Below are 26181 nucleotides of genomic sequence, written 5' to 3'. Positions count from 1 at the left end.
ATAGCCAGTTTTTCATTTTGGTCCAAATGAATCTTGTGACCCATGTAATCAGCGTGGTATAGTATGGGGTTGAGATTGCAGGCACCGTAAAGGATGTAACTGTTTAAAAAAAAAAAAATAAAAAATCATTGCTTCATATACATTTCATCAGTTGCAGAGTTTCCAAACATTTGAATGTCTTTTTGTGTCTCTGTCAAAAAATAACATATTTAGGGCAGTTTGTTCTGATTTATCTGTTTATTATAAATAGCTGTATGATTTCAATCTCATGCAAGCTAAGTAACTGCAGCTAAACAAACAGCAATAAAGTTAAGAAAATACGCCTGTATTGGCTAAAACAAAAATCAAATCGCCATTTGTTTTTGTCTTTTTAATTCCTGTTTCTAAAATGAAAATCAAATGACCAAAAGATTTGGACCAAAGAGCATATATTTTTTCTAATGGTTCATTGCAAAGCACTGGGGAAATATATGCACTTTTTGTCTGAATATAAAGTTTTGCTTTTGCTTTTTTCACTGAATATTCTTGTTCTTTCCTCACTAAGTGTTGTCGTCTTGAACATAGACTTAGCTATAGGGTAGTTCGTTGTTATTGTTTTGATGCGGGTTTTTCGCGCATGCGCGCCGGACTGGTAGGCAAAAGGCGAACACAATGGCGGATGCAAACAGAGAAACTGACGAGTTCTCCACGTATTTTTCTTCTTTAGATAACGTATAACAAGATCGTTTTAAGAGTAAGTTGATGGTTGATGGTATCAGATTGCCAGATCCACACAGCAAAAGCCTGAAGGGACGGAGCGAGTCTGTGAAATGCTGGCCAAGTGTTCCGTACCGCGACATACAGCTGCCTTATAAACATGGCAGGCCAGTACACACGAGACAGCACGAAAGCCCCTGAAACCACTGGACGGCTACAATTATTTTATATCAGGAAAAAGGCTCCAGCAACGCCCACAACGCCATGAGGGATTAAGCGGTCAGAAAATGGATGGATGGATGGATGGATGTTTTTCACACATGTTTGTGCAACTGCACAAAGCGGCGTCGGACACAGGCCGTGTCTCAGCAGAGGCCCGGTAGGTTAAAAAAAAACATTTTTCACTACGGATTATTTAGGTGTTTTTGTCTTGTTAAAATGGGTGGCGGTGTCGGTGACATTGCAGCGTAAACACATAAGTACTAGCGCCCGTGAACGGGGGCGTAATAGCAGCAGCAGCTGCTGTAGCTGCTGCTAGCTCCGGCCCGTGTAGCGTTTACGCAGCAGCCGCTGCCTGCTCCGCCGCTGCCTGCTCCGCCGCTGCCAGCTCCGCCGCTGCCAGCTCCGCCGCTGCCAGCTCCGCCGCTGCCTGCTCCGCCGCTGCCTGCTCCGCCGCTGCCTGCTCCGCCGCTGCCTGCTCCGCCGCCGTTGTCTGAAGCAGCAGCGGCTGCTGCTGCCTCAGACAACGGCTGCTGCTGCTACCACTTCTCCGGCCCGTGTAGCGATCGCCACCCCTCCGCCGCTATTTAAGTAGAACAATAACTAGAGCAGAATGAACTTGTATTTACCGGAGATGAAGTGTAGACTGCAAATTCTGTCGTAGTATGATAGCTCCCCCGGTCCATTGGGAGTGTCTGCCTGCACTCTTTTCATTGAAAATATCCATTTATTTGTTCGTCCTTCCTCCTTCGGTAAACGACAGAAACGTACATCCAACGATTTGGAATGCCTCTCTGTGCAACCGGGAGCACAACAAGTCGTAGGCATTGCTTAGATTCCAAAAATAAACAAACTAAAAGTACGCTCTAAATCACCCATTTTGTAATGATAGTAGACGAGGGCAGCTCTGTTTTTGCCTACCCGCGGGACCCGGATGTAGCGCTGACGTCACGCGGGAACTACCCTATACAGAAAGCTAAACACTCTAATCAAAATCCAAGGAACAGGCAGATATGTTGAGTTGGATGATTTAATAAGAATAAAGTGTAAAACTGTTGGCAAAACAGAAATAAACCAATAAATGTTACATCAGTATACAATATAATACAGTAAAACCACATATCCACTAAACATCAATACACTATTTATCTAGGTAAATACTCATCAGATAAACATCAAATGAAATTAACTGATTTAGATGCATTTAAAATAAAAAAAATTTAAATGCATCTAAATCATGCATGTCTGGGTATATATATATATATATATATATATATATATATATATATATATATATATATATATATATATATGAATAACATGTAAAATATTTCAGCACCTAATTTCCTAGTAGTTGATAGTGTTAGTACATACACTGACTGTAGTTTTACCTGTGAAACGTTTTCCCACAGCCAGAAAACTGCTTGTTGTTGCAACCAAATCCTATGGGATTCTGAGAGAGTAGGGAGTAGCAAGATGGCGGCCAGTGACTTCAGTTTTTCGGCAAAATCAGCACTCCAGTGTATTATATAGCTCAGTGGGCTGAACAGGCTGGTGACAGGCAGACAGGACCAGCAGAACAGTTCAGTGAGCGAGACAGGAATCTAAACCAAAGAACAGTCCAGGTCACAACCAGAATCAAAAAGGCGATGAGGTATCCAGTGAGGGCAGGGTGAGCAGAGAATTTACACAGGAAAACAGGTCAGGAAGTTGGCGCACGCAAGCACTGAAAAGCAGCTCACACATGGGAATAAGACAATCTGGCGGAGACTGGCAGTAAGATTTGATGACAGTCTCAGGTGGAAATACCTGCAGGTAATTAGAACAACGGCAGGTGAAGCTGCTAACCCAATTAGTTTAGTGGAGCAGAGCAGGAGAAGGACAGGTGCCTATCCTTCGCTAACCTGACAACAGCCAGCTGCATGTATCGCTCCGCCTAGCTCCACTCACATACATCTGGGACACGGCCATAGGAATTGCCTTTACTGAAGCCTGGGCCTTATCAAAAATCCTTGCATATGATTGGATAAGCCACTTGTCTGTCATCTTTATCGACGTGTTATTTCAACCACTCACACCGAAGCTAACCCGTGACGCTGATGAGACCGACGCGGAAAAAAAAAAAAACTTTTTTTTTTTTTTTTATGTGTTTGCGGCTGTAGTGCAGGGTTTCCCGCAGCGCTATCTTGGCGAGGCGGCCGCGGAAAACGTGTCGTCCACCCCCCCCCCCCCCCCCCCCCGCTCCGCGAGCCGGTCCGCCTCGCAGAAGCAAATTCCTGCGGGAAACACTGTAGTGGTCACACCGAAGCTAAGAAGAGGGGGGAAGACAGGCGGCAAAGCGCCGCGGGTCGGAGTCGATCCCGGGCTGACCGCCCGAGCCGTTCTCTGATGTTCTTTTGATGAAACAATATTAGGTAGATTGGACAACACGGAAGAAATAGCAGCATCAATGCTAACGCTTGCTTCCTCGATGCGAGCCGCCATTGTTGTTGGAATCTCACGGTGGCTTCTCCACTACGTCACATCCATGAAACACCCGCCCTGCGTCCTGATTGGCCAGACCAAAAATTTGGTTGGGGAAATCATTTTCAATGAGCGATGTCCCAGATGTATGTGAGTGGAGCTAGGCGGAGCGATACATGCAGCTGGCTGTTGTCAGGTTAATCCTTCACTGCACTCATCAGAGAAACTGCCTGTGCCTCTTTTCACACATTAAGGAGGTTAAGGTGGTATATCGGACTTTCTCCACCTATGTCACAATGTGCAACTTTGTAATCAAGGTACCTTCTGCCATATGCCACTTGGTAATTTATTGGGAGCTTAAAACCATGCGTAAAGGCTTGCACATACTTGTGTGGACATGAGTCTGTGGACGTCTACATGGAGTCCGCCTCGAGTATGCACAGACACCCTGCTGATATCCTCCGACAGGTCATGCTGTTTAACTTCTGATTTTTGTTTTATCTAGTCTTCATTAACATAAGATCTGCTCATTAAATATGCTAAAAGATTTTGTGTACATTTTTAGTTCTTTAAAATAATGATGTTGCTTGAGAAAATCCATAAAACAATCTACTAGCAGCCACTGCAATGAACATGTTTGTATTTTTAAGAATTTGTAAAAAAAAACAAAAAAAACTCTTATTATCAAGGGTATTGTTGTTTGTTTGCCATCTTTGGCTTTATCCGTCCGTCCGTCCGTCGTCTTCCGCTTATCCGGGGTCGGGTCGCAGGGGTAGCAGCTTTAGTAGGGAGGCCCAGACGTCCCTCTCCCCAGCCACTTGGGCCAGCTCCTCAGGAGGAACCCCAAGGCGTTCCCAGGCCAGCCAGGAGACATAGTCCCTCCAGCGTGTCCTGGGTCTTCCCCTGGGCCTCCTCCTGGTGGGACGTGCCCGGAACACCTCTCCAGGGAGGCGTCCAGGAGGCATCCTGACCAGATGCCCGAGCCACCTCAACTGGCTCCTCTCGACGTGGAGGAGCAGTGGCTCTACTCTGAGTCCTCCCCGGATGACTGAGCTCCTCACCCTATCTCTAAGGGAGAGCCCAGACACACTACGGAGAAAACTCATTTCAGCCGCTTGTATCCGGGATCTCGTTCTTTCGGTCACGACCCAAAGCTCGTGACCATAGATGAGGGTAGGAACGTAGATCGACCGGTAAATCGAGAGCTTCGCCTTTTGGCTCAGCTCTCTCTTCACCACAACGGATCGGTACAGCGCCCGCTTCACAGCAGACGCTGCACCAATCCGCCTGTCGATCTCCCGCTCCATCTTCCCCTCATTCGTGAACAAGACCCCAAGATACTTGAAGATCTTTGGCTTTATTTGTGAGCAAATTTTTGCTTTTGTTTTTTTGTCTTTTCAAATGTGCTGAGCTATTCTATATGATTACAAAACAATAATGCCCATGAAAAGTTTACCAATTGCTTTTGAAAAAAGCAATTGTGATCCGGGTCTGTGATTGGACCCGGACCCCCCTGGATAACTCCCCTGGATTTTCCTGAACCGATAGTTTGCCCACCTGTAGTCGCTCAACGGCTTCAGCTCTGGAACCCCGGCCCGAAGTTAAACCATAAGCTTTGGAGTCCCCCTACCAGGTTAAAGATCCGGCCTCCCTCATTCTTGCCCGACACCACCAGCTGATCACTAACCTGTTGTCTCTGCTGCAGGGAGGTTTCCGGTCTCTGAGTGAGCAGCGAGCTCTGAGTGCCTGCGGCGGCGCATCTTTAATAAACTTGTTACGTCACTGACCTGAATTCTGGATCCAGTTTCCTGTACATTACACAATGTTGCTGTTTCTTTGGTCATTGGTCAGCTTTACCAGCAGGCAGAACAGGAGGTGGCACAATTAAGGAGGCAAATCCGAGCAAGGGGATGATTGATGCGGCAGAGGAGGCTCAGAAGGCTTTGCTCGCCCATCTGTGCCAACTGGTAGGCATTTTAAGATTGACAGCCTATTTCCTACTTTTATCTTAAAAAAACTTTGAGGATGGTGTTAAACACGTGACCAGGTTGAAATTGTGACTATTTTTCTAGAAATAATTAAAATGAAAACACAATTTTAACATTAGTAACACTATAGCAGTAGTACTTTATTGCACCTACTGACCTTCACAGCATAACAACAGAAAGGAAAAGTAATTTCTATGTCTGCCCACCTTTACAGTGATTAATCTATAAATTATGTGCAGTTAGTTCAGCTCATTTTTTCAGTGAAATGGTAAAAATACCAGAGAAGGGAAGCCATTTGTTACATTTTGTAATATTCTTTCTTGGTTCCTGTTTATGATTTGGTTAAAGTTAGCTTTTCCCTGCTTTTTGGTTTATTTGTGTTTTAGGTTCTGTCATAGTTGGAGTTCTGTCTTAGTTTTGGTTTGTTTCTTAGTGTGAGTTTTGAGGTTTCTTTTACAGTTTTAAGTTTGGTTTCTGATCTGGTCTTGTTTTGAGCCTCAGCACTGATGTCTGGTCTAATTACTTACTCTGCACACCTGCCTAACTCCACCCCTCCTGCAATCACCTCTCACCGGTTTCACCTGCTTCCACCTCCATATAAACGGTTGAGGCCAGACATCAGTGCCAGGTCGTCTTGTTGAGTTATGAGTGAGTCTCCTCCTGCAAGGTTCTGTTTATGGTTTGCTTTTGGATTTTTGACCCCCTTTGTCTCCAGAAACCTGAGCCTAGTGATGGTGAGATGAAGCCTCATGAGGCATTGAACCACTTGAGCCAACTGGTTCGAGAAAGGGTTCATTTCTTGGAGCTTCATGTGCACACGAAACCACCTACTGGCCAGGTGTATAATCACAGCCAGCTGTATCTTAACACGTGTGATATATTGATTTTTTGTCTATTATGGCTCTTGGGAATGACTTCACAAAAGGTGTAGGACGAAATCATTTGTCTACATAAATTATGTATACACATATGTCCGTCCGTCCGTCCGTTGTCTTCCGCTTATACGGGGTCGGGTCGTGGGGGCAGCAGCTTCAGTAGGGAGGCCCAGACGTCCCTCTCCCCAGCCACTTGGGCCAGCTCCTCAGGAGGAATCCCAAGGCGTTCCCAGGCCAGCCGGGAGACATAGTCCCTCCAGCGTGTCCTGGGTCTTCCCCTGGGCCTCCTCCCGGTGGGACGTGCCCGGAACACCTCTCCAGGGAGGCGTCCAGGAGGCATCCTGACCAGATGCCCGAGCCACCTCAACTGGCTCCTCTCGACGTGGAGGAGCAGCGGCTCTACTCTGAGTCCTCCCCGGATGACTGAGCTCCTCACCCTATCTCTAAGGGAGAGCCCAGACACACTACGGAGAAAACTCATTTCAGCCGCTTGTATCCGGGATCTCGTTCTTTCGGTCACGACCCAAAGCTCGTGACCATAGATGAGGGTAGGAACGTAGATCGACCGGTAAATCGAGAGCTTCGCCTTTTGGCTCAGCTCTCTCTTCACCACAACGGATCGGTACAGCGCCCGCTTCACAGCAGACGCTGCACCAATCCGCCTGTCGATCTCCCGCTCCATCTTCCCCTCATTCGTGAACAAGACCCCAAGATACTTGAACTCCTCCACTAGGGGCAGGACATTCTCCCCAACCCGGAGAAGGCACTCTACCCTTTTCCGGTTCAAGACCATGGCCTCGGATTTGGAGGCACTGATTTTCATCCCGGCCGCTTCGCACTCGGCTGCGAACCGCTCCAGTGAGAGCTGTAGATCACGTATACACATATGTGTATAATAAAATATTGTTTGAATGTATTCTCTGTGTGTAATTATTTACAAAATTAGTGTCATATGATATGGCATGGTGTGTAACAATCAGACCTCTCAACTTTGATCAAAAGTTACGAGTGAGATTATGCTAATTTTGGGGGCGAGGGTTATGGTCAACAATTTCCCCTCAGCAGCAACACTGAAGCACACAGAGGTTCACGCTGCGTCTTTACGCACGATCCAGCTGCTAATGTCTCCCTCCTTTCAGATCAATGCACTTCTAGACTGTTACAGTTTATAACCATTCTCATCACCTTTCACAGCGACAGGTTTCTCAGTCAGTCGCCGCGCTGATCAGACAAATTTCTATTGCTCTTGTCAGTGCGGCAGTGCTGTGGGCGATTTTACCCTCGTTGGTGCGCTGCGTGCGAGGGATAAACAGTGGGGAAAATGCATAACTAAATACTGTAAAGGGCTCCTATAAAGGGAACAAGGGTACTTACAGGTCTGAGATGAAGCCCCTGATGTTACAAGTTCTTTAAAATTACCCTTAAAAGTGCGCACCTGAATTAAAGGCGAGGCAGCACGCCCACCGAAGCGCAACTGATTCTATGTTTAAAAGAGCATGAAGCACAGAAATGCGGTGCATGTAGTTAAAAAATGCAGAATTAATAAAAACAAAACTTATAAACAGACCAAGTGGCGTTTTAAACTACATCTGGTTAGCAGAACTGTTTTATGATCCAGCGTGCAGCCATGACTGGTTCTGAATGAACCGGTCATCTGGCAAACTCTGAGCCAATTCCCGATGCAGTCACGTGGTACAGCCGGGCAGCGAGGCTTCAGACGTCATCGTTTTCAGCTCCTCCCCTAAATGAAGCAAGCCTCGATACACGCTTTACGGAAACGCCCCCTCCATTACTCGACACACGCCTCGAAGCCTCGGCACATCACGTAACAACACTACCTGAGCCATCCTGTTCTGTCTGTTCCTGCCTTGTCTGCCCTGCTAGTCTGTTTATTTTTTGTGCCGTCTTTTGGTTTGACGGTCTATTTGTTTTTTTTTTTCTTGCTTTTGATTTTTGTTAATAAAAGAAGAACCTGATCTGAACCTCTGCTGGTCTGGCTGAATTTTGGGTCCCCTGCCTCTGATCATTACACATTTACCATACAACACTATACATTTTACCTTTTCTTTCTTAAGAACTATATTAATCGGGCTTGTCCCCGTGGCTCTTGGGGGCGTCGGCATTGCGGTGGCTGGGGGATTTCCTCGGGGTCGTCTCTCCTCTTTCCTTGGGGGGGGGGTTACAGATATCCTGTGTCGGCCCCTCTTGGGCGCCCTGCTTTGGGGGCCCCTTTGGGAGTCCAGGGTTATGGGTCCCCTGACCCCTGCCTCTGTTCTTGGGGAAGGCGGGCCTTTGGTTCTCCACAACCACTATCGAGCTATTTCCTTCTGGATAATTTTCACCTAAACTAGTGCACTCTCACAAACTCCCACAGGTGCAGGGTTCCAGGTATTAAGTGTTCACTTATATACAGAAAGCCTGTAATTTGTGTATTTATGTTCTTTCACTTTCTTTTTTCAGGTTTCACTTTACACATGTCAGCTTAAAAAATAGTACATATGATTTAGCAATGGCATCTAGGTGTTATTCGATTGTATCTGTAGCTTTATGTCTGTTGGTTGTGCTGTTCTTTTTGCATCTCTCTTTCCAGGTGATGGAGCAGACGGAGAACGTTTTATCATTCTCTCCTCTTCCTATCACCTCTTCCCTTTCTTTTTTTTCTCTTCTTGTTCTTCCTTTACTCTCCCATTGTAGTGTCCATATAACTTGAAAGTCTCCCTGCAGGAATCACAATAAAGCTATTAACATGCATAAATTAAGCGGAGCATTATGGTGAAAGCTGTTCGCTCCACTTGTGAAAGCAAAATCTGTCGAGCTCTATCTGGAATTGAGACATCAATTCCTATTGCCACATTGCTAGACAGGACACTGGGGGGAAAAAATAAAATAAAATAAATCGTGGAGTTTTTGTAAAAAGTTGGTTGAATAAAGGGTTGAGTTTGAAAAAAAAAACTATATTAATCTGCATGTTAAGCAGGTATAGCTTTATGCTGTGAAACGGTGAGAATTGAAAAACAATTATGGTAACATTTGGCACTTTTTATTTACAGGAAGAAACGGAAACAAAATATGATGCATATATTATATTAATTGGATAGAAGATTAGATTAATTGGATAGAGATCAGGCTCTCACCTGAGCCTGCACTGAGTGACTGCTCAATCATTCACTCTGTTTTAGATGCAATGGAAAATGGTAAAGGAAGTCATGTGTGGAGTTATTTTGACTCCTCACATAGCCGAGATGTGATCTGTGAAATTTGTAGAAAACAATGTTAAGGAGCAAAATTAAATCAATAAAACAAGAATGTGAAAAACTTTTCAATAAGTAGGTATCAATAAAATTTGCAGAGAAACCTTAGGCGTAGTTGCAAAAAAGTATCAAAACCTTTAACCAAGCTTACTCTTCTACTTCCACTTTTCCATGTAACTCAGACAAACTAGTAGATAACTTTCAGTCTGTTTCAGACATCATGGACTGATTGAAGTGGAAACATGGAGTGTCGAAAAGTTAAACGCAGTTGGAAAAGGACTACATTCGAGGTTCACCATGACATCTATAAAGACAGACTTTACAGATATACTGTATTTTTAAGAGTATAAGGTGCATTTAAAATCTTTAAATCTTCTCAAACATTGATGGTGCGCCTTATAATACGGTGCACCTTACATATGATTACCGTTGTGTTTACTGAGCAATTTTTATGTGGTACAATGCTCTCAGAAATCTGCTAAAATGTGTAAGTACGACTTTGGTTAGCAACAAAGTATCTCCGCTCAATGGGTACTCGGAGCATTACGGTACACTGTGTCATTACCTGACGGGATCCCTGAGCTGTCTGCAAGACTGACTGTAATGTCTAAACCAGAAGTGCATTAATGTAAAAGCCCCAACATACTCAGGCGTAGTTCACTCCGCGGAGGTCCGTGCATGCTCAAGGCGTACGCAAGGCATACTCAAGGCGGACTCTGCCTGAACTCTGCACATACAGGTACTACATGCATAGCTAAATTTTCACGATCGCGTACACAGTTTCTGTCATGGTGCAGCCTTGCTGACTTCACCAGGAGCATTTCCTGGCTCCTTCTTCCTCAGTGCAGCCCTGATTGGACATACCTGTCGGGCTCCAATCAACTATAGACTGGCGACGAGGAACAACCGCTGTTTGTTCCTCGTCGCCAGCTCGTCTGCAGTCCACCTTAACACCAAGCCTGTCAAGTCCAGTTTACTCCAGTCTCCTTCATCTCCAAGCCTGTCAAGTCCAGTTTACTTCAGTCTCCTTCATCTCCAAGCCTGTCAAGTTGAGTTCGCTTCAGTCTCTTTCATCTTCAAGCCTGTCAAGTCCAGTTCTCGTCTGTCACGTCTTGCTTCTTGTGTGCCAGGATAAGTACCCGTTAAGCTGCGCTGCTGGATTTTTGCTCCTTCGTCTTCGTTGTCCTCTAGTCTGCAGTCCTGGTTCCGCAGCAGCCCAGAGCCTCAGGATTTCTCTCTGCGGCCCTGTGGGATTTACTGCAGCATCTGAGTCCAAGGAACTCTGTGTAGCTCAGTTTTGGATTAACTGTTGCCCCGGCATCCAAGGAACTCACTTCAGCAGTCCGTCCTCCAGATCCTGTCAGTCATCTCCTGTCCGTTCCAGTCAGCCAGCTCCTGCACACTTTATCTCCTGTCTGGTAACTGTCTCTGGTTTTTGTCATCTACAACCCACAACTTGCAATAAACTCTCACAACAAGCTCTGTGTGTGCATGTTCTGTCCAGGTTCATCTAGACAAATCATAACAGTTTCACACTATAAACTTCTCTGTCCCTCTCTTTTCTCACTGACAGGTGAGAGCCTGCTGGAAAAGAAACGGCTGTAGATGCTCAGTTAGCTAATCACAAATTTTACCATCTGTCCTGCCGCTTTGTCCCACTGGCAAAAAATGTGGAAATTGTGGGAATTTGCCACAAGAAATGTAGTCAACAATATGCTCGACTAAAGAATAAAACACCGTCGGATAGTCAGCGTGGAGTCTGCCAAGCTCACAGTGTGCGCACAGTACACCCGAGGATGTGGGAGCCATTAGGTAGCCTGCGCCCGGAGTATGCACTAGCAACAATAAACCTAATAAATTAATTAATATAAAAGATATGTTTCTTTTGGCCTTACGTTAGAAAGAGGGCAGTGTAGTCCAACTACTCTGTCCTCCCGATAGCTCTCCCTCTCAGGAGAGATCTGTGTATGTGAATGCGTGGAGTGATATTACACAGTTGGGAAGAATATTTAGTACACCTTATAATCCGGTGCGCCTTATATGTGGACAATGACACATAAAGACATGTTAATTCACTGTCCGCCTTATAAGCCAGTGCGCTTTATGGTCCGAAAAATACGGTAATTCAAAACTGAAAAATTGCAAGGGAATCTTTGTTCCCTGACATCATCAGCAAGAATATCAATTATGCTTGTGCCTTTTTTGCCACAGTTGACAGGTTAACAACTCCCCGTGTATGTGGCATCTGAATTCCACTTCACCAGGGCCTGCAACAAATTTGCTAACGTTTTACTGAGAAAATCCAAAAAATTAGAGGGGGAGTCTGTATATCCATGTCAAGTTCATTAGCAAAGTTGCCTCCAACCAGAAATGAAATTGACAAAATGTCCCCAGTCAGTCAAATAAACTACCAAAGCTTAGAAGAAATCATATACTAACTAAGCTCTTCCTCCTGCTTTCTTAATGTTCTACCCACAGCGTTCTTCAAGAAAGCTTTGCCTGTCACAATGTCTGATTTGACTCAAATCATAAATATGTCCCTTCTCTCAGGAGTAGTCTCTCAGCCCCAAAAAACAGCAATTATCAAACAATTGTTTAAAACAACAATTTGGACAAACTGCATCTACAGGACTACAGACACTTGTCAAACCTCATTTACATCAGTAAGATTATTGAAAAAGCTATGTTTCAACAATTAAATACCTTCTTAACAATGGCCAGTCAGTTTGATGTTTTCCAGTCAGGTTCACAAGCTCACTACAGCACAGAGACTTCTCTTTTCAAGGGCATATAAATGAACACTGTGGAAGAAACACAGTGTTGGTATTATTGGACCTCAGTGCAGCATTCAAATACTGTCGACCACAAAAATCACATACTTGGGTCCCCTCTTGTTTAATATCTACATCCTTCTGTTAGCTCAGATCATTAATAAAAACAACATAAGTTACCATAACTATGCAGATGACACACAGCTCTACATCACAATGTCGCCAAGAGACTATGAACCATTTCAAGCTCTGCATAAAGATATCAATGCATGGATGTGCCAAAGTTTTCTTCAGTTGTATAAAAATAAAACTGAAATGCAGATTTTTGGACCAATAGAGGAGCGATCAAAGTTAGCATCCTCGCGGAGTCCGTGCATTCTCAGGGTGGACTCTGCACAGACTCCACACTGATAGGTATGTGCTGAGCTAAATTTTTATGACTGTGTACGTGGTGTCACACTAAAAATGCTTGCCGGAAAGAAGTATTCACATCTAACTAATACAGAGCTTGATACAATGAGTTGCTTCAGGTAGGAAATTGCAAGGATGCACAACATTAGATTCCGTCTTTGTGCACATTGACAGATGTGCTGTGGATGCCTGCTGGAAAAGAAATGGCTCTGGGTGCTCAACTAGTGATTAAAAAATGTTACCACCCCACCCCGCGCTTTGTCCCACTGGTAGTGTGGAAATTTAAGAATTTGTTCCAGGAAATGTAGGTATTTCCAAGAAATGTAGGCAATTGTAGGCATTGTGAGTAGAGGTGCGCTCAACTATGAAGGGTAAAACATCCGGGGATAGTAAGTGTGGAGTCTGCGCGGCTCACAGCATGCCCTAGTATGTGGGATCCTTCAGAAAATCAAACAGTTCACCCCAGTTCTAAAGTCTTTACACTGGCTCCCTGTATCTCAGAGACTTTAAAAGACTTCTTAGTCTCTAAAAGTACGTCACAGAAGAGCAGGGACACATTAGGATGACGGACCAAGCTCTTAGGGACAAGTGCGATAACTTATTGAATCTACTGTGTAAAACTCCGTAATATGTTATAGGAACAAGGGTTCTGGTGTTCCATAAAGAAATAAATCCTGATGGAACCAAAGCGTAGGACTGTGTGTGATTGCGACAATGCCCGACATGTCAAAATCAAAAGAGCTCCCGGATCCTCCCGCCCTTCTGGGTGAGCATCTGAGGGATTCGGCTTTAATCTGAGTCAAACTATTTGAGAAATGGGTTTAATAATTGGGCAATCATTTAGACAACTTTAGCAAAAAAAATCACAAGATCTGTGTGTGTGTGTGTGTGTGTGTGTGTGTGTACTGTTATACACTGCCAGGCCAAAAAAGGTCGCCACAAATAAATAAAAAAGGTCATACAATATTATTTTGTTTGAATGCCTTCAGCCTTGATTACGACATGCATAAGCTTCTGCATTGTCACAAGATTTATTTCCACCCAGTACTGCATTAATTTTTACAAGATCTTGCATTGATGGTGGTAGAATCTGCCAGCTGTGCAAAGCCTTCTCCAGCACATCCCAAAGATTCTCAATGGGGTTAAAATCCGGACTCTGATGTGGCCAATCTGTGTGAAAATTATGTTTCTTGTTCCCTGAGCCACTCTTTCACAATTCACAATTTGAGCCCAAGCCATCAGGGAAGGAAACAAATCCATTAATGAAATTAACTTGTCATTTAGTATATTCAGGTAGTCAGCTGACCTCATTCTTTGAGCTCATACTGTTGCTGAACCTAGACATGACCAACTGCAGCAACCCCAGATCATAGTACTGCCCCCACAGGCTTGTACAGTATGCACCAGGCATGATGGGAGCATCACTACTGCCCAAATTTTTTCCTCGAAGATGATGGGTCCCCACTATCCTTCCAGTTTTTAATAATGCGTTGGAAGTACTTAACCCAATTTTGCAATCTCCTCAGATGTTTTCTCTGCTTGATGCATGCCAATGACTTGACCCTTCTAAAACAGACTGACAGCTTCTCTACGACCACGGGATGTGTCGTTAAGCATGTTTTTTTTTTAAGAAATGTGAAGCAACTCATTGCATCAGTTTGGGTTAAATAACTTATTGCCAGCTGAAACATAATTGCTCATTCAGTAATTATCCAATGGGAGGATCATACCTATTTGCTTAGTTAAATTCCAGGTGGCGGCTTTTTTTGGCCAGGCAGTGTATGTTTGTGATGTTTTTGTGGAGCTGTGTCTATAACATTTGTTTGTCTGTGTGAGTAAATTAAGTGTTGTTATGATGATTGACGCCACGACTTTGAAGTGTTTATTTATGTTAGATGCTGCAATGTAAACATAAATACATTTTTGGAGCTTGCCTGGCTGGAAATATGAAAGATTTAGACAACATTAGAAAAAAGGGGACAGATCGTTTGACATTTAGATTACACACAGATGGATTTAATTTCACTAATTATGTGTAATTGGTTGAACCAGATCCTCTTAGACTTAAACAGACTTTGTCATTCAAATGCACATTCACGATGAACATTTGAACAAAATTGTGTTGCAAGCCTCCGAGTAAAAAACAAAAGACTTAATTTGTTGAATGTTGTAAATTACAAGTGAAATTAATATTATTTTTCACACATTTTGCTTTTTTGACATTTGCTGGTTAAACTTTAGTCAAAGTTAGCTCAGGGATTTAAGCACTAAGGATGATACATTGTTTCCTTGTGTTGACCAGGAATCTGGCCACAACAGCATTTTGAATTCATAGTAACTGCTATATTTTTTCAGAGACCAGTAAAGACACCAATACAACAATTTTAAAACTACTTCTATTTTTTTCTCTATTAGATTGGAGGATATTCTATACTATGCATTCATTGATATTAATGGAATAGTGATTTAGTGACTGTTATGAATTTTGTGAAACATATTGTGTCATCAGCACAAATATATATAAAAAAAGTTTGAAGTGCTCCATAATCCAATTTTAGAGCTGATATACTGTATGTAGTAAATAAAAGTTCTCTGACAATGGAGCACTGAGGAACCCTTATGTGGTCTTTTTTCATCCAGATTTATGATATTCCAATAACAAAAAGCAGACCCAATCTGCCAAATAACTTTCTCAAATAATCTGACAAAAATAGAGGACAATCCCACCTTCCATCATCAATAAGTGTGTCATGATCAACTGTGCCAAATACAGCCGAGTTCCAATAATAGTAACACAGAGGTTTTATCTTCACCAATACAATATCAGCATTGTACTTTTGTCATCAATGTGACTAAAAAGCACTTAAGTTCCTTATTCTTTACAGATACAAACATACATATGTTTATGTTGGTCTATTACATATAATTCAAATAAAATCAAATTATGTTTGTGGTTTTAATTTTACAAAACGTGAAATAGTTCAAGGTTTAAAATCAAATTGCAAGGAACTGTATGAATCAATTTAGCTCACAATTGACTATAAATCATAATCCAAGATCAATGATGAGAGCATGTTTCGGATGGTCACCTGACATGTCATTGACGTGTAAAGCCAATAAAGGCACATCTGCAGCCAGTAAACAAACACTTGAAGTATGGAGGTTGACCTGATATTAGCAGTGAGTGTGTGTGAACTATTCATGGCTGTTGTGTTGGGTGGGTCTCTGAATGATGTAAACCAAGCAATTCAGCCAACAGATAATTTGACTGATGAGGTTCGCAAGGCTGGGACATCATTGGAAAAATGCACCTTACAGGGTACCCCTCGTCTACCTGCATTATCCATGGATGGGGACTTTATAATTGGAGGAGCTTTTGTCATTCACTACCAAGTGCACACAGTACTTAACAACGACACCACCAAGCCTGGGGTTGCAAGATGCACAGGAAGGTTAGTGAAGATTAGTGAAACTAGTGTTACATGTAAACAAAATATTGTTGCTGTTTGTTGTAAACTTGCAGTGATATTGGGAAATTACTTTTTTTGTTACGAAAAGCAGTACATTACGTTATGTCATATTTGATAGCTGAAATTCATATTAGACCACAGTTTAGTTAGAGCGAGAGATGTTGCAGAAATAAATTAGATGTGAATTTGCTTTGAACAGAGTGAAACTTAGCTCTGTCCCAGTGTGTTGTTTATCCGGATTCAGTCAGGTCCTCTATTGAAACCGGCAGACAACCCTGGATCAAGCATGGCTGGTCCAGGCACCTTCCCTCAACTGCTGGCTTGTGTGTCGGTCAGGGCCGACCAGGCCCTCATGGTCCAGGCCTTTTTTGTCTGCTCCAGAGAGAGCTAACCTGACAAAAGCCAGACGTATGTTGCTCCGCCTAGCTCCACTCACATACATCTGGGACACCGCCATAGGAATTGCATTTATTGAAGGCTGGGCCTTATCAAAAATTCTTGCATATGATTGGATAAGCCACTTGTCTGTCACCAATGATATTTTCATGGCCTCAGATAATGGACTTGTGTCTATACTTGTCCTGTTAGATCTCAGTGCTGCATATGATACAGTTGATCACAATATTCTCCTACAAAGACTTGAGCATACTGTAGGGATTAAGGGGAAAGCATTAGGCTGGTTTAAATCTTATCTGTCGGACAGATTCCAGTTTGTTCATGTTAATAATAAATCTTCCTCAAACTCTAGGGTCACTTGTGGAGTACCACAGGGTTCAGTCCTTGGACCAATTCTATTTACTATATATATGCTTCCGATTGGCAAAATTATCAGACAGCATGGGATTAATTTCCACTGTTATGCTGATGACACTCAGCTATATTTATCCATAAATCCTGATTAATCCAATCAGTTACTTCAACTGCAGTCATGTCTTGATGACATCAAAAGCTGGATGACTTTAAATTTCCTGCATTTAAATTCTGACAAGACAGAAGTTGTAATCTTTGGGCCAGAGTCTTCAAAAAATAAAGTTCTTAATCAATCCCTTAATCTGGATGGCATTAACTTGGCCTCTGGTAATAAAGTTAAAAATCTTGGTGTTGTTTTCGACCAAGACATGTCATTTAAATCCCATATTAAACAGGTTTCCAGAGTTTCCTTTTTTCACCTCCGGAATATCGCCAAAATTAGAAACATTCTGTCCAGGAGTGATGCTGAAAAACTAGTCCATGCATTTGTTACTTCAAGGCTGGACTATTGTAATTCTTTACTATCAGGAAGTCCACAAAATGCAGTTCGAAGTCTTCAGCTGATTCAAAATGCTGCGGCAAGAGTTGAAAATCAACAAGAGGGATCATATGTCTCCAATTTTAGCTTCCCTTCATTGGCTTCCTGTTAAATCAAGAATAGAATTTAAAATTCTCCTTCTAACGTATAAAGCCCTTAATAATCAAGCTCCATCATATATCAGAGCTCTGATTACCCCGTATGTTCCTAATAGAGCACTTCGCTCTCAGACTGCAGGTCTGCTGGTGGTTCCTAGAGTCTCTAAAAGTAGAATGGGAGGCAGATCCTTTAGCTATCAGGCTCCTCTCCTGTGGAACCAACTCCCAGTTTTGGTCCGTGAGGCAGACACCCTATCTATTTTTAAGACTAATGTTAAAACTTTCCTTTTTGACAAAGCTTATAGTTAGAGTGGCTCATACCCTGAGCTATCTCTATAGTTGTGCTGTGATAGGCCTAGGCTGCTGGAGGACATCAGGGTCTAATTTTCTCACTCTACTGATTTCTACTGTTCTTCAGTCTACTGTTCTCCAGTTTTGCATTGTATTACATTGAAATGACTGTCGTCATTTCAGCTTTTAACTTTTTGCTCTCTCTCTTTTTCTTCATAGTAGGTACACCTTGTCTGGCGTTCTGTTAACTGTGACATCATCCAGAGAAGACGGCTCACCCGCTACTACCATCTAATGTAGAACAGATTACTAGATCAATGTGTGCTTCTGTGCTTTTTTGTTTCTCTTGTTGTGTCTCTGTTCTGTCTTCTGTAACCCCAGTCGGTCGAGGCAGATGACCGTTCATACTGAGCCCGGTTCTGCCGGAGGTTTTTCCTTCCCGTTAATGGGTGGTTTTTCTTCCCACTGTCGCTTCATGCTTGCTCAGTATGAGGGATTGCAGCAAAGCCATGTACAATGCAGATGACTCTTCCTGTGGCTCTACGCTTCCCCAGGAGTGAATGCTGCTTGTCGGGACTTTGATGCAATCAACTGGTTTCCTTATATAGGACATTTTTGACCAATCTGTATAATCTGACCCAATCTTTATAATATGATTGAACTTGACTTTGTAAAGTGCCTTGAGATGACATGTTTCATGATTTGGCGCTATATAAATAAAATTGAATTGAATTGAATTGAATCTTTATCGACGTGCTATTTCAACCACTCACACCGAAGCCAACCCGTGACGCTGATGATAGCGACGCAGGAAAAAAAAAATGTATGTGTTTGCGGCTCTAGAGGCACGCATTTTATTGACAGTGAGCTGACAGGAAGAGGGGGAAAGACAGGCGGCAAAGCGCCGCGGGTCGGAGTCGATCCCGGGCCAACCGCGTTGAGGACTAAAGGCCTCCTAACATGGTTCGCGCTAACTGCTCCGGGGCGCGTCCGCGTCTGCAGCGGACACGCCCCGGAAAACAAAACTTGCCAATCCGGTCGGGAGAAGGGCAAAAACATCGTTTCCACCAACAAAAGCCTTCAGAGGCGTTCTCTGATGTTCTTTTAATGAAACTATATTAGGTAGATTGGACAACACGGAGAAATAGCAGCATCAATGTTAACGCTTCTTCAACGAGCCGCCATTGCTATCAAAACACTCTCCCGTCATGGTCGCGTCTCCACTACGTCACACCTATGAAATGCCAGCCCTGCGTCCTGATTGGCCAGACCATAAAATTGGTTGAAGAAATCCCTTTCTACGGGCGATGTCCCAGATGTATGTGAGTGGAGCTAGGCGGAGCAACATACGTCTGGCTTTTGTCAGGTTAAGAGAGAGAGCTGAAGAGGTCTGCAGAAGCGAAGAGCTGAAGAGAGAGAGTCTGTGTCTGTGGGAGGAAGGTTTTATAGCAGCAGGACCCCTGGTGAGAGGAAGGGCCGTCCAAGATGTCAGGCTCTCATGTTGCAGCCAGAGTGGAATTCCTTTGTGACCCCCTCCATTCTACAGGTTCAGAATTCAATCTGAAATCAATTATTCATCATGGCGTAATTATAGCATAACACCAGAGTTTAACATTTTATGGCAACAGGATGTTTTCATTCCAATTCTGAAAAGTGCTTCAAAATAAAAAATAAAAATATTTTTTGTACAAGCATCTTTTTTACTATAGTCATTTATTGAAAATTGCATATTAAAATGCCCAAATAGGCTTTTACCCGTTCAGAAATAAAAAGATAAAATCTCGAGTTAACTACTGAAATTAAGCGATTAATCGCAATTAAAAATTTTAATCGTTTGACAGCACTAGTTTCTATTATAGATACAGTTTCCTGGCAGCTCCAAGGGATCCTATCCTCTTTCACAATTATCTTTTATAACCTGTTGATGAGGTTGAGTTAATATATTTATTGCCTGTACCTTTTTAACTATGTTCATACATTTCATTGTCACTTTGAAATGTGTTTTCTAAATGTTATGTTGTACTGTATGTAACAACAGCAATCCTATTGAGTAATTATGATTCTTTTTTGTTTTGTTTACATATTTTGAACACTTACATATTGCATTCCCTGACATAGAATGTCAATCCATTCCTTTGGCTACATTTAGTAAAATGGGGGAAAAATACCTTAAGTAAATTATTGATGTGAAAACATAGTAAGCCAGCACCATTTGATTGGCATTCAAACACATCCTACATATGCAAACTTGACAAAATGTCACAATACAGATTTTTTGGCAAAATGTACAAAATCTGTAAATTTTGAAAAAAGGTTTGAAAAAGTTCTCAGAAAAAGTTTCTCAGATCTTGCGTTTACAATCTGTCAGCAAGCAAACACGTAATTAATTTGAAAGTGAGACTCCTGGTACATGCATTTGGGGGATGAAGGAAGTGAAAATAGACCTGTGCCTGTATTCACAAAGATTCTCAGATTCCTCAGAGAGCTCTTGTCTTAGCCAAAATAAATTCTACTTAGGAGTCCTTGCTTAATGGTGATTTAGATAGATGCTGAGAACAACTCTGAGTAAGGAGATGAAAGAAGTTTTCATCTTAGTGAGGAGGTATGGTTCCTGGATCATGATGCAAATACAGAAACTTTGAACCTTATTGTAGCAGATCAATGTATCTTTTTCTATGTACGTATTGGGTACTGATACGTACCATCCAGGAAAGTAAGAAGCACTCTATGTAGCAATCAAAAGTGAGGAGATGACATCACACAAGTGAACTTCTAGACGACCAGTTAGTCTACTGACTTCAACATGTACAACAAATAACTTAGTTTTTTACCTCTTTAATGCATATTTTCTGTAAATTTCCCCACTTTTTATTCATGATTATTCAATATTTGTCCAACTATTTATCTATCTTCAATAAAATTATGTTACTTGAGCCGTACCTTTAACCCGTCAGGCAGTTGAAAGTAATTAATTTCCCTCGATGGGGATGATAAAGTTTATCTTATGTACATGTTTGTACTTGTATGCTTGATAAAGAGGCTTATGTGCTCCACCACTGTTTAGGTGGTGGATCAGCCAAACAGCTCTCTATGTCTCAACCATTTTCTCTGCTTAAGATGTCCCTACCTAAGGCCAAAAGTCCTCCTCGCTACTCCTAACATTTTTTCCCTTTGGGAGCTCTCTTAAGGCTTAAGATGCTTTGTGAATAACATTTACTGTATCACTAAGAGTTAGTTTTAGGATTCTTTGTGAATATGAGCACTGGTGTCTATGTCATTAAGAGGTTTAATCTCATAGGTGAATCCACCCTCTCTCCAATGAACACCCAACATTATATAAATGTTGTTAAGCCTGCAACACAACAATTACATCCTGCTACAGAAGCATGAGGGATGAAAATGATCTTTACTGGTCCAAGATTCTCAGTCACTTTATTGGGGCTGATTAGAATAGTTCTCTTGGCTCGGTTTGTAAATGGTCTGAAAGAGAGGACCAAGCCTGAAGCTGCTATTAGTGTTGCTGGAGCCAGCACTGAAAGTTCATCTATTAAATGCACTTTGCTGGGTACACCTCGTTTACCTGCATTTTCAAATGATGGAGACTTTATTATAGGAGGTATTTCCTCCATTCACTACCAACCTTACACAGTGATTTATAATTACACTGCAAAGCCTGAGCCTCCAAGATGCACTGGAAGGTTAGTAGGAAGGATAAGTTGAATGCAATGTTACAAGTGTGTTTTGTGTTTGCTGTAATGCTGGGGGAGGGTAATCAGATATGTTTATTTTATAAATATTTGTATTCATAAACAGAAAGATACATTAGCTTGCTGGGATTGTTGCCCTGTACATTTATTAATTTTAACAAATGCAATGTTTGACTTCTAATTAAATGACAAGGGTATTGAATTCATCTTCATCCTAAATGTAAATTCAAATCCTGTAAAATTCAATATACTGGTTTACTGTTTTATACAATATATTTAACTGAATAGCATATTCAGTTATTTAAATATCTTTGCATAGTATACAAGTGTATTACAATATGTAATATAATAATTCCTTCAACAGCAGGTTTCATTTTGATATGTACTTGATATTTCTTTGCTAGACCTAATGTCTTTTGATTTTATGGAGATTTTAATGTTTTTTTCATAAATGTGACAATTCACTTAATTGATTTTGTTTAGCTTTTATGGCCGGGGTCTGCGCTTCCTTCGCGCAATGATATTTGCCATTGAGGAGATAAATAACAGCACAAAGCTCCTCCCTGGCATCAAACTTGGATATCGACTCTATGATTCATGTGGCTCAGTGGCTGTAGCTGTACATACCGCATTTCAGCTGTCAAACGGTCAGGACCCTGTGTTTTACAAAGACAGTAACTGTTCACACACTGGAGTGGCGATGGCTGTGGTTGGAGACTCTGGATCCACTCGTACCATCAGTATGTCACGCATCATGGGGCCCTTCAACATACCCCAGGTACATACTCTGAACATATCATAATGTGTACATTTATGCTTCCTCTGCTAATATTTCTCTCTCTTTTGTTTTTGTTTCAGGTGAGCCACTTTTCCACTTGTGCCTGCCTTTCAGACAAACAGCAATTCCCAACTTTTTTCAGAACAATTCCCAGTGATCAGTTCCAAGCTGACGCACTGGCTAAGCTTGTGAAGCACTTTGGATGGACTTGGATAGGTGCTGTCCACTCAGACTCAGACTATGGAATTAATGGCATAGCGTCTTTTGTTCAAGCAGCAATGAGAGAGGGGATCTGTGTGGAGTACATTGAATCATTCTTTAGAACCGACAGACTGAGCAAGATCCAAAGAGTCGCAGATGTCATTCGTAGGTGTGTGCAGTTTTACATTCAGTTTATTTTTTTTCAAGATAATGTTGAAGATTTTTCAATTACTGAACAAGCAGCATTTTCTTAATCACTTTTTTGTTTTAGATATTCTCAGATATGATTAGTGCCATTTTCTTTATGCTTCCCTTTTGAATTAGTTGCTTATGTGTTACGAGATGAAGCCAACAGATTTAATTGTCTCCCCAGATCAACAGCAATGGTTGTGGTGGCGTTTACAGCTGATAGTGATTTAAAGGTCCTGTTAGAGGAGCTGGCCCGGGACCCTCCTCCACCTCGTCAGTGGATTGGGAGTGAATCTTGGGTAACAGACCCGCTCTTGATGAGCTTCAGTTTCTGCGCTGGGGCCATTGGATTAGCCATTCCACAAGCTGTCATTCCAGGTCTGCGAGACTTCCTACTAGATCTCACTCCAGCTGAAGTGGCTGCTTCCCCACTGCTCACTGAGTTCTGGGAGGATGCATTCAACTGCAGCCTGACAAAAAGTGAGAAAGTATAAGAATTTTTTTCTTTAAGCTAACATTTCTTTATTTACAGAAGAGTATAACAGGAAACTACTAGTGAATTTGTTTATCTTTAGTATTTCTGACTCTTGGATAAAACACCTTCTGATATTTGTTAGTCAAAATCGACTATATTCTTTTATAGCATCTCACCAAAGCAAATTGCTGTTTACATGTATTAGTTTCTTTTTCAAAAGACACAAGATCCATGCTTTTGTTTTATCTAACCTAATATAATAATATAAGCTGTGTGACGTTTCGTAATTTTTGTGACTGGCTGTTAAATGAACATTTTGCCCTTTTCATATTTATACCAGTATTTTTTTCAATGGTGACATATACATAGTCAATACCTTTTTAATTGTTCTTTAAATTCAGCATTGCCACAAAAATCTTTCTGCAGAAGACAACATATTGTGTAGATTTTGCAACCCTTATTTTAACCATTGTGGGTTTTTTTTAATTCTTTTTCATCGGACATGATGTTTTGTTTTAAAATTGTAAAGCTCAGACGGCAAAATACAGAGCCAAAGCAATAGTGCTGCATGTACTAATAAGTGTATATAATTTCATTTTCTCAGTTTTTTTTTTTTTTTATTGAAAATAACATAAGCGGCAACAAGTGTTGTGACATATGCTACTGTTTGATTATTTAGTTGGACTGAATTATCTCTGATTTATTTTTCCTTAGCTACCTATCTAAACAAGAGAGAGTGTGATGGAACTGAAGACATTAAAACCCTTAAAAGCCCATACACTGAAACATCTCAGTTAAGAATTACCAACATGATCTACCAGGCTGTTTATGCCATAGCACATGCCAGTCACAATGCAGCGTGTCATGAAAAAAATGCAACCATTCAATGTGACAAACACATCAGATTGGAGCCCAAACAGGTCAGTCCATCGATTTAGAAAAAAATCCCTAAAGTTTTTACGAGCCTTTAGAAACTGTTGCTGATTTTCAACTGTTTTTTTTTCTTCTTTGAAGGTGTTTATTGAGTTAAAGAAAGTAAACTTCTCAAAGAATGGTTATCGTGTGTCATTTGATACAAATGGGGATCCCGTGGCTTTTTATGAGTTGGTCAACTGGCAGAAGAGTGATAAAGGAGTTATTAAATTGGTAACTGTGGGTTACTATGATGCATCACTGCCCAACGGCAAGGAGTTTTATATCAACAAGAACTTAACCTGGGTGGAGGGGAGAACAGAAGTAATAAGCCTAATTACAGTATTTTAGATGAAGAAAAGTGATTAATTTTTTTGTCAAAGCTGCAAAAAATTTTAAACAATATTTTTTTACTGTGTCTATGACAGGTACCTGCTTCAGTGTGCTCTGAGAGATGTCCTGCAGGAACTCGCAAAGTGTTGCAGAAAGGAAAGCCCATCTGCTGCTATGACTGTATACCGTGTCCTGAAGGAGAGATCAGTAATACCACAGGTACAGTCAAAGTCATGTATACATACATATATATATATATATATATATATATATATATATATATATATATATATATATATATATATATATATATATATACACCCATCCTTAAAACCGTGCTAAGAATTCTGCTTGTATTGTTTATTTTAGATTCGCCTGACTGTTTCCCGTGTCCCAGAGAGTACTGGCCAAATGCAAAAAAGGATGCATGTTTCCCCAAACCTATGGAGTTTCTTGCCTATGACGAAATCCTGTCAATCATCTTGGCTGCATTCTCTGTTAGTGGGGCTTGCCTGACCATCATTGCAGCATTGGTGTTCTTTCGTCACAGAACAACTCCAATTGTCAGAGCCAACAACTCCGAGCTGAGTTTCCTGCTGCTCTTTTCTCTGACTCTGTGTTTCTTATGTTCATTAACTTTCATCGGAGCACCCTCTAAGTTGTCCTGCATGCTGCGGCACACAGCGTTTGGCATCACCTTTGTTCTCTGCATCTCCTGTGTTCTTGGGAAAACTATAGTTGTTTTAATGGCCTTTAAAGCTACATTTCCAGGTAACAATGTAATGAAATGGTTTGGTCCTCCACAGCAAAGAATGACTGTAGTTTTTCTCACATTTTTACAAGTTTTAATATGTACTGTTTGGTTGGTTGTGAGTCCTCCATTCCCAATGGAAAATCTAACCATATACAAGGAGAAGATTATCCTGGAATGTGCATTAGGCTCTGCTGTTGGCTTCTGGGCTGTGCTCGGCTACATCGGCCTGCTCGCTGTTTTTTGCTTTGTGCTAGCTGTTCTAGCTCGGAAACTACCTGATAATTTCAATGAAGCTAAGATGATAACATTTAGTATGTTGATATTCTGTGCAGTCTGGATCACCTTCATCCCAGCATATGTCAGCTCTCCTGGGAAATATACTGTGGCTGTGGAAATATTTGCCATTCTGGCCTCCAGTTTTGGACTGATACTGTGTATATTTGCTCCAAAATGTTTCATCCTTTTGTTTCTGCCAGATAAGAACACCAAGAACTATTTAATGAACAAAAAGTAAAACATAATACACTTTCAGAAGAAAAAATATAATGTACTCAATAAAAATGACACTAAACCTACCACATTGCATTTAACCTAGTGACATTTATTCCAGGAATTTCTGTAATCTCAATTTATAAGAGAAATCACTCCTTGGGAACACAGAGCAAGTGTAACTCTCATGTTTCTTCCTCATGCATTGGTTGTAAAATCTAAACATATTGCAATTATTTATGTTACCTTAAGTAATTTGTCTAAATTATTTGAGGAGTGACATTTCCTTTCAAATACATGTTTTTCCAGGGTGTAAAAACAAGACGTGTATACATCATTGTAGAGCAACATACACACGTTTTGATCATATATTTAGCCTAAACATACAACTTACTCAGAAGACCTTAAGCTATGGTTTGTTTACTCATGAAAAATGCATTTTACATTTGAGTAAAAGCAGAAACCAAGTAAATGGTCTTGATCAGTCTCTGGGTTTTGCTGTACAGCTATGTTATGTCATTT

The 26181-nt window shown here is 41.6% G+C and overlaps 1 protein-coding gene across 1 annotated transcript; it reads left to right on the top strand.

Moving 5' to 3' along the window:
- Positions 1–15992: 15992 nt before the first annotated feature.
- LOC118558365 (extracellular calcium-sensing receptor-like) lies at positions 15993–25851 on the top strand. Its single transcript, XM_036128886.1, has 8 exons — positions 15993–16126; positions 22012–22306; positions 22387–22676; positions 22881–23176; positions 23886–24091; positions 24186–24407; positions 24512–24635; positions 24786–25851. Exons 1-8 carry the CDS (start codon positions 16020–16022, stop codon positions 25682–25684), a joined length of 2439 nt encoding a protein of 812 aa, XP_035984779.1. The 5' UTR covers positions 15993–16019; the 3' UTR covers positions 25685–25851.
- Positions 25852–26181: the final 330 nt, after the last annotated feature.

This window comes from Fundulus heteroclitus, unplaced genomic scaffold (assembly GCF_011125445.2).
Source record: "Fundulus heteroclitus isolate FHET01 unplaced genomic scaffold, MU-UCD_Fhet_4.1 scaffold_124, whole genome shotgun sequence".
In the NCBI taxonomy this organism is placed as follows: Eukaryota; Metazoa; Chordata; class Actinopteri; order Cyprinodontiformes; family Fundulidae; genus Fundulus; species Fundulus heteroclitus.
This window is presented reverse-complemented; position numbering and strand designations above follow the sequence as displayed.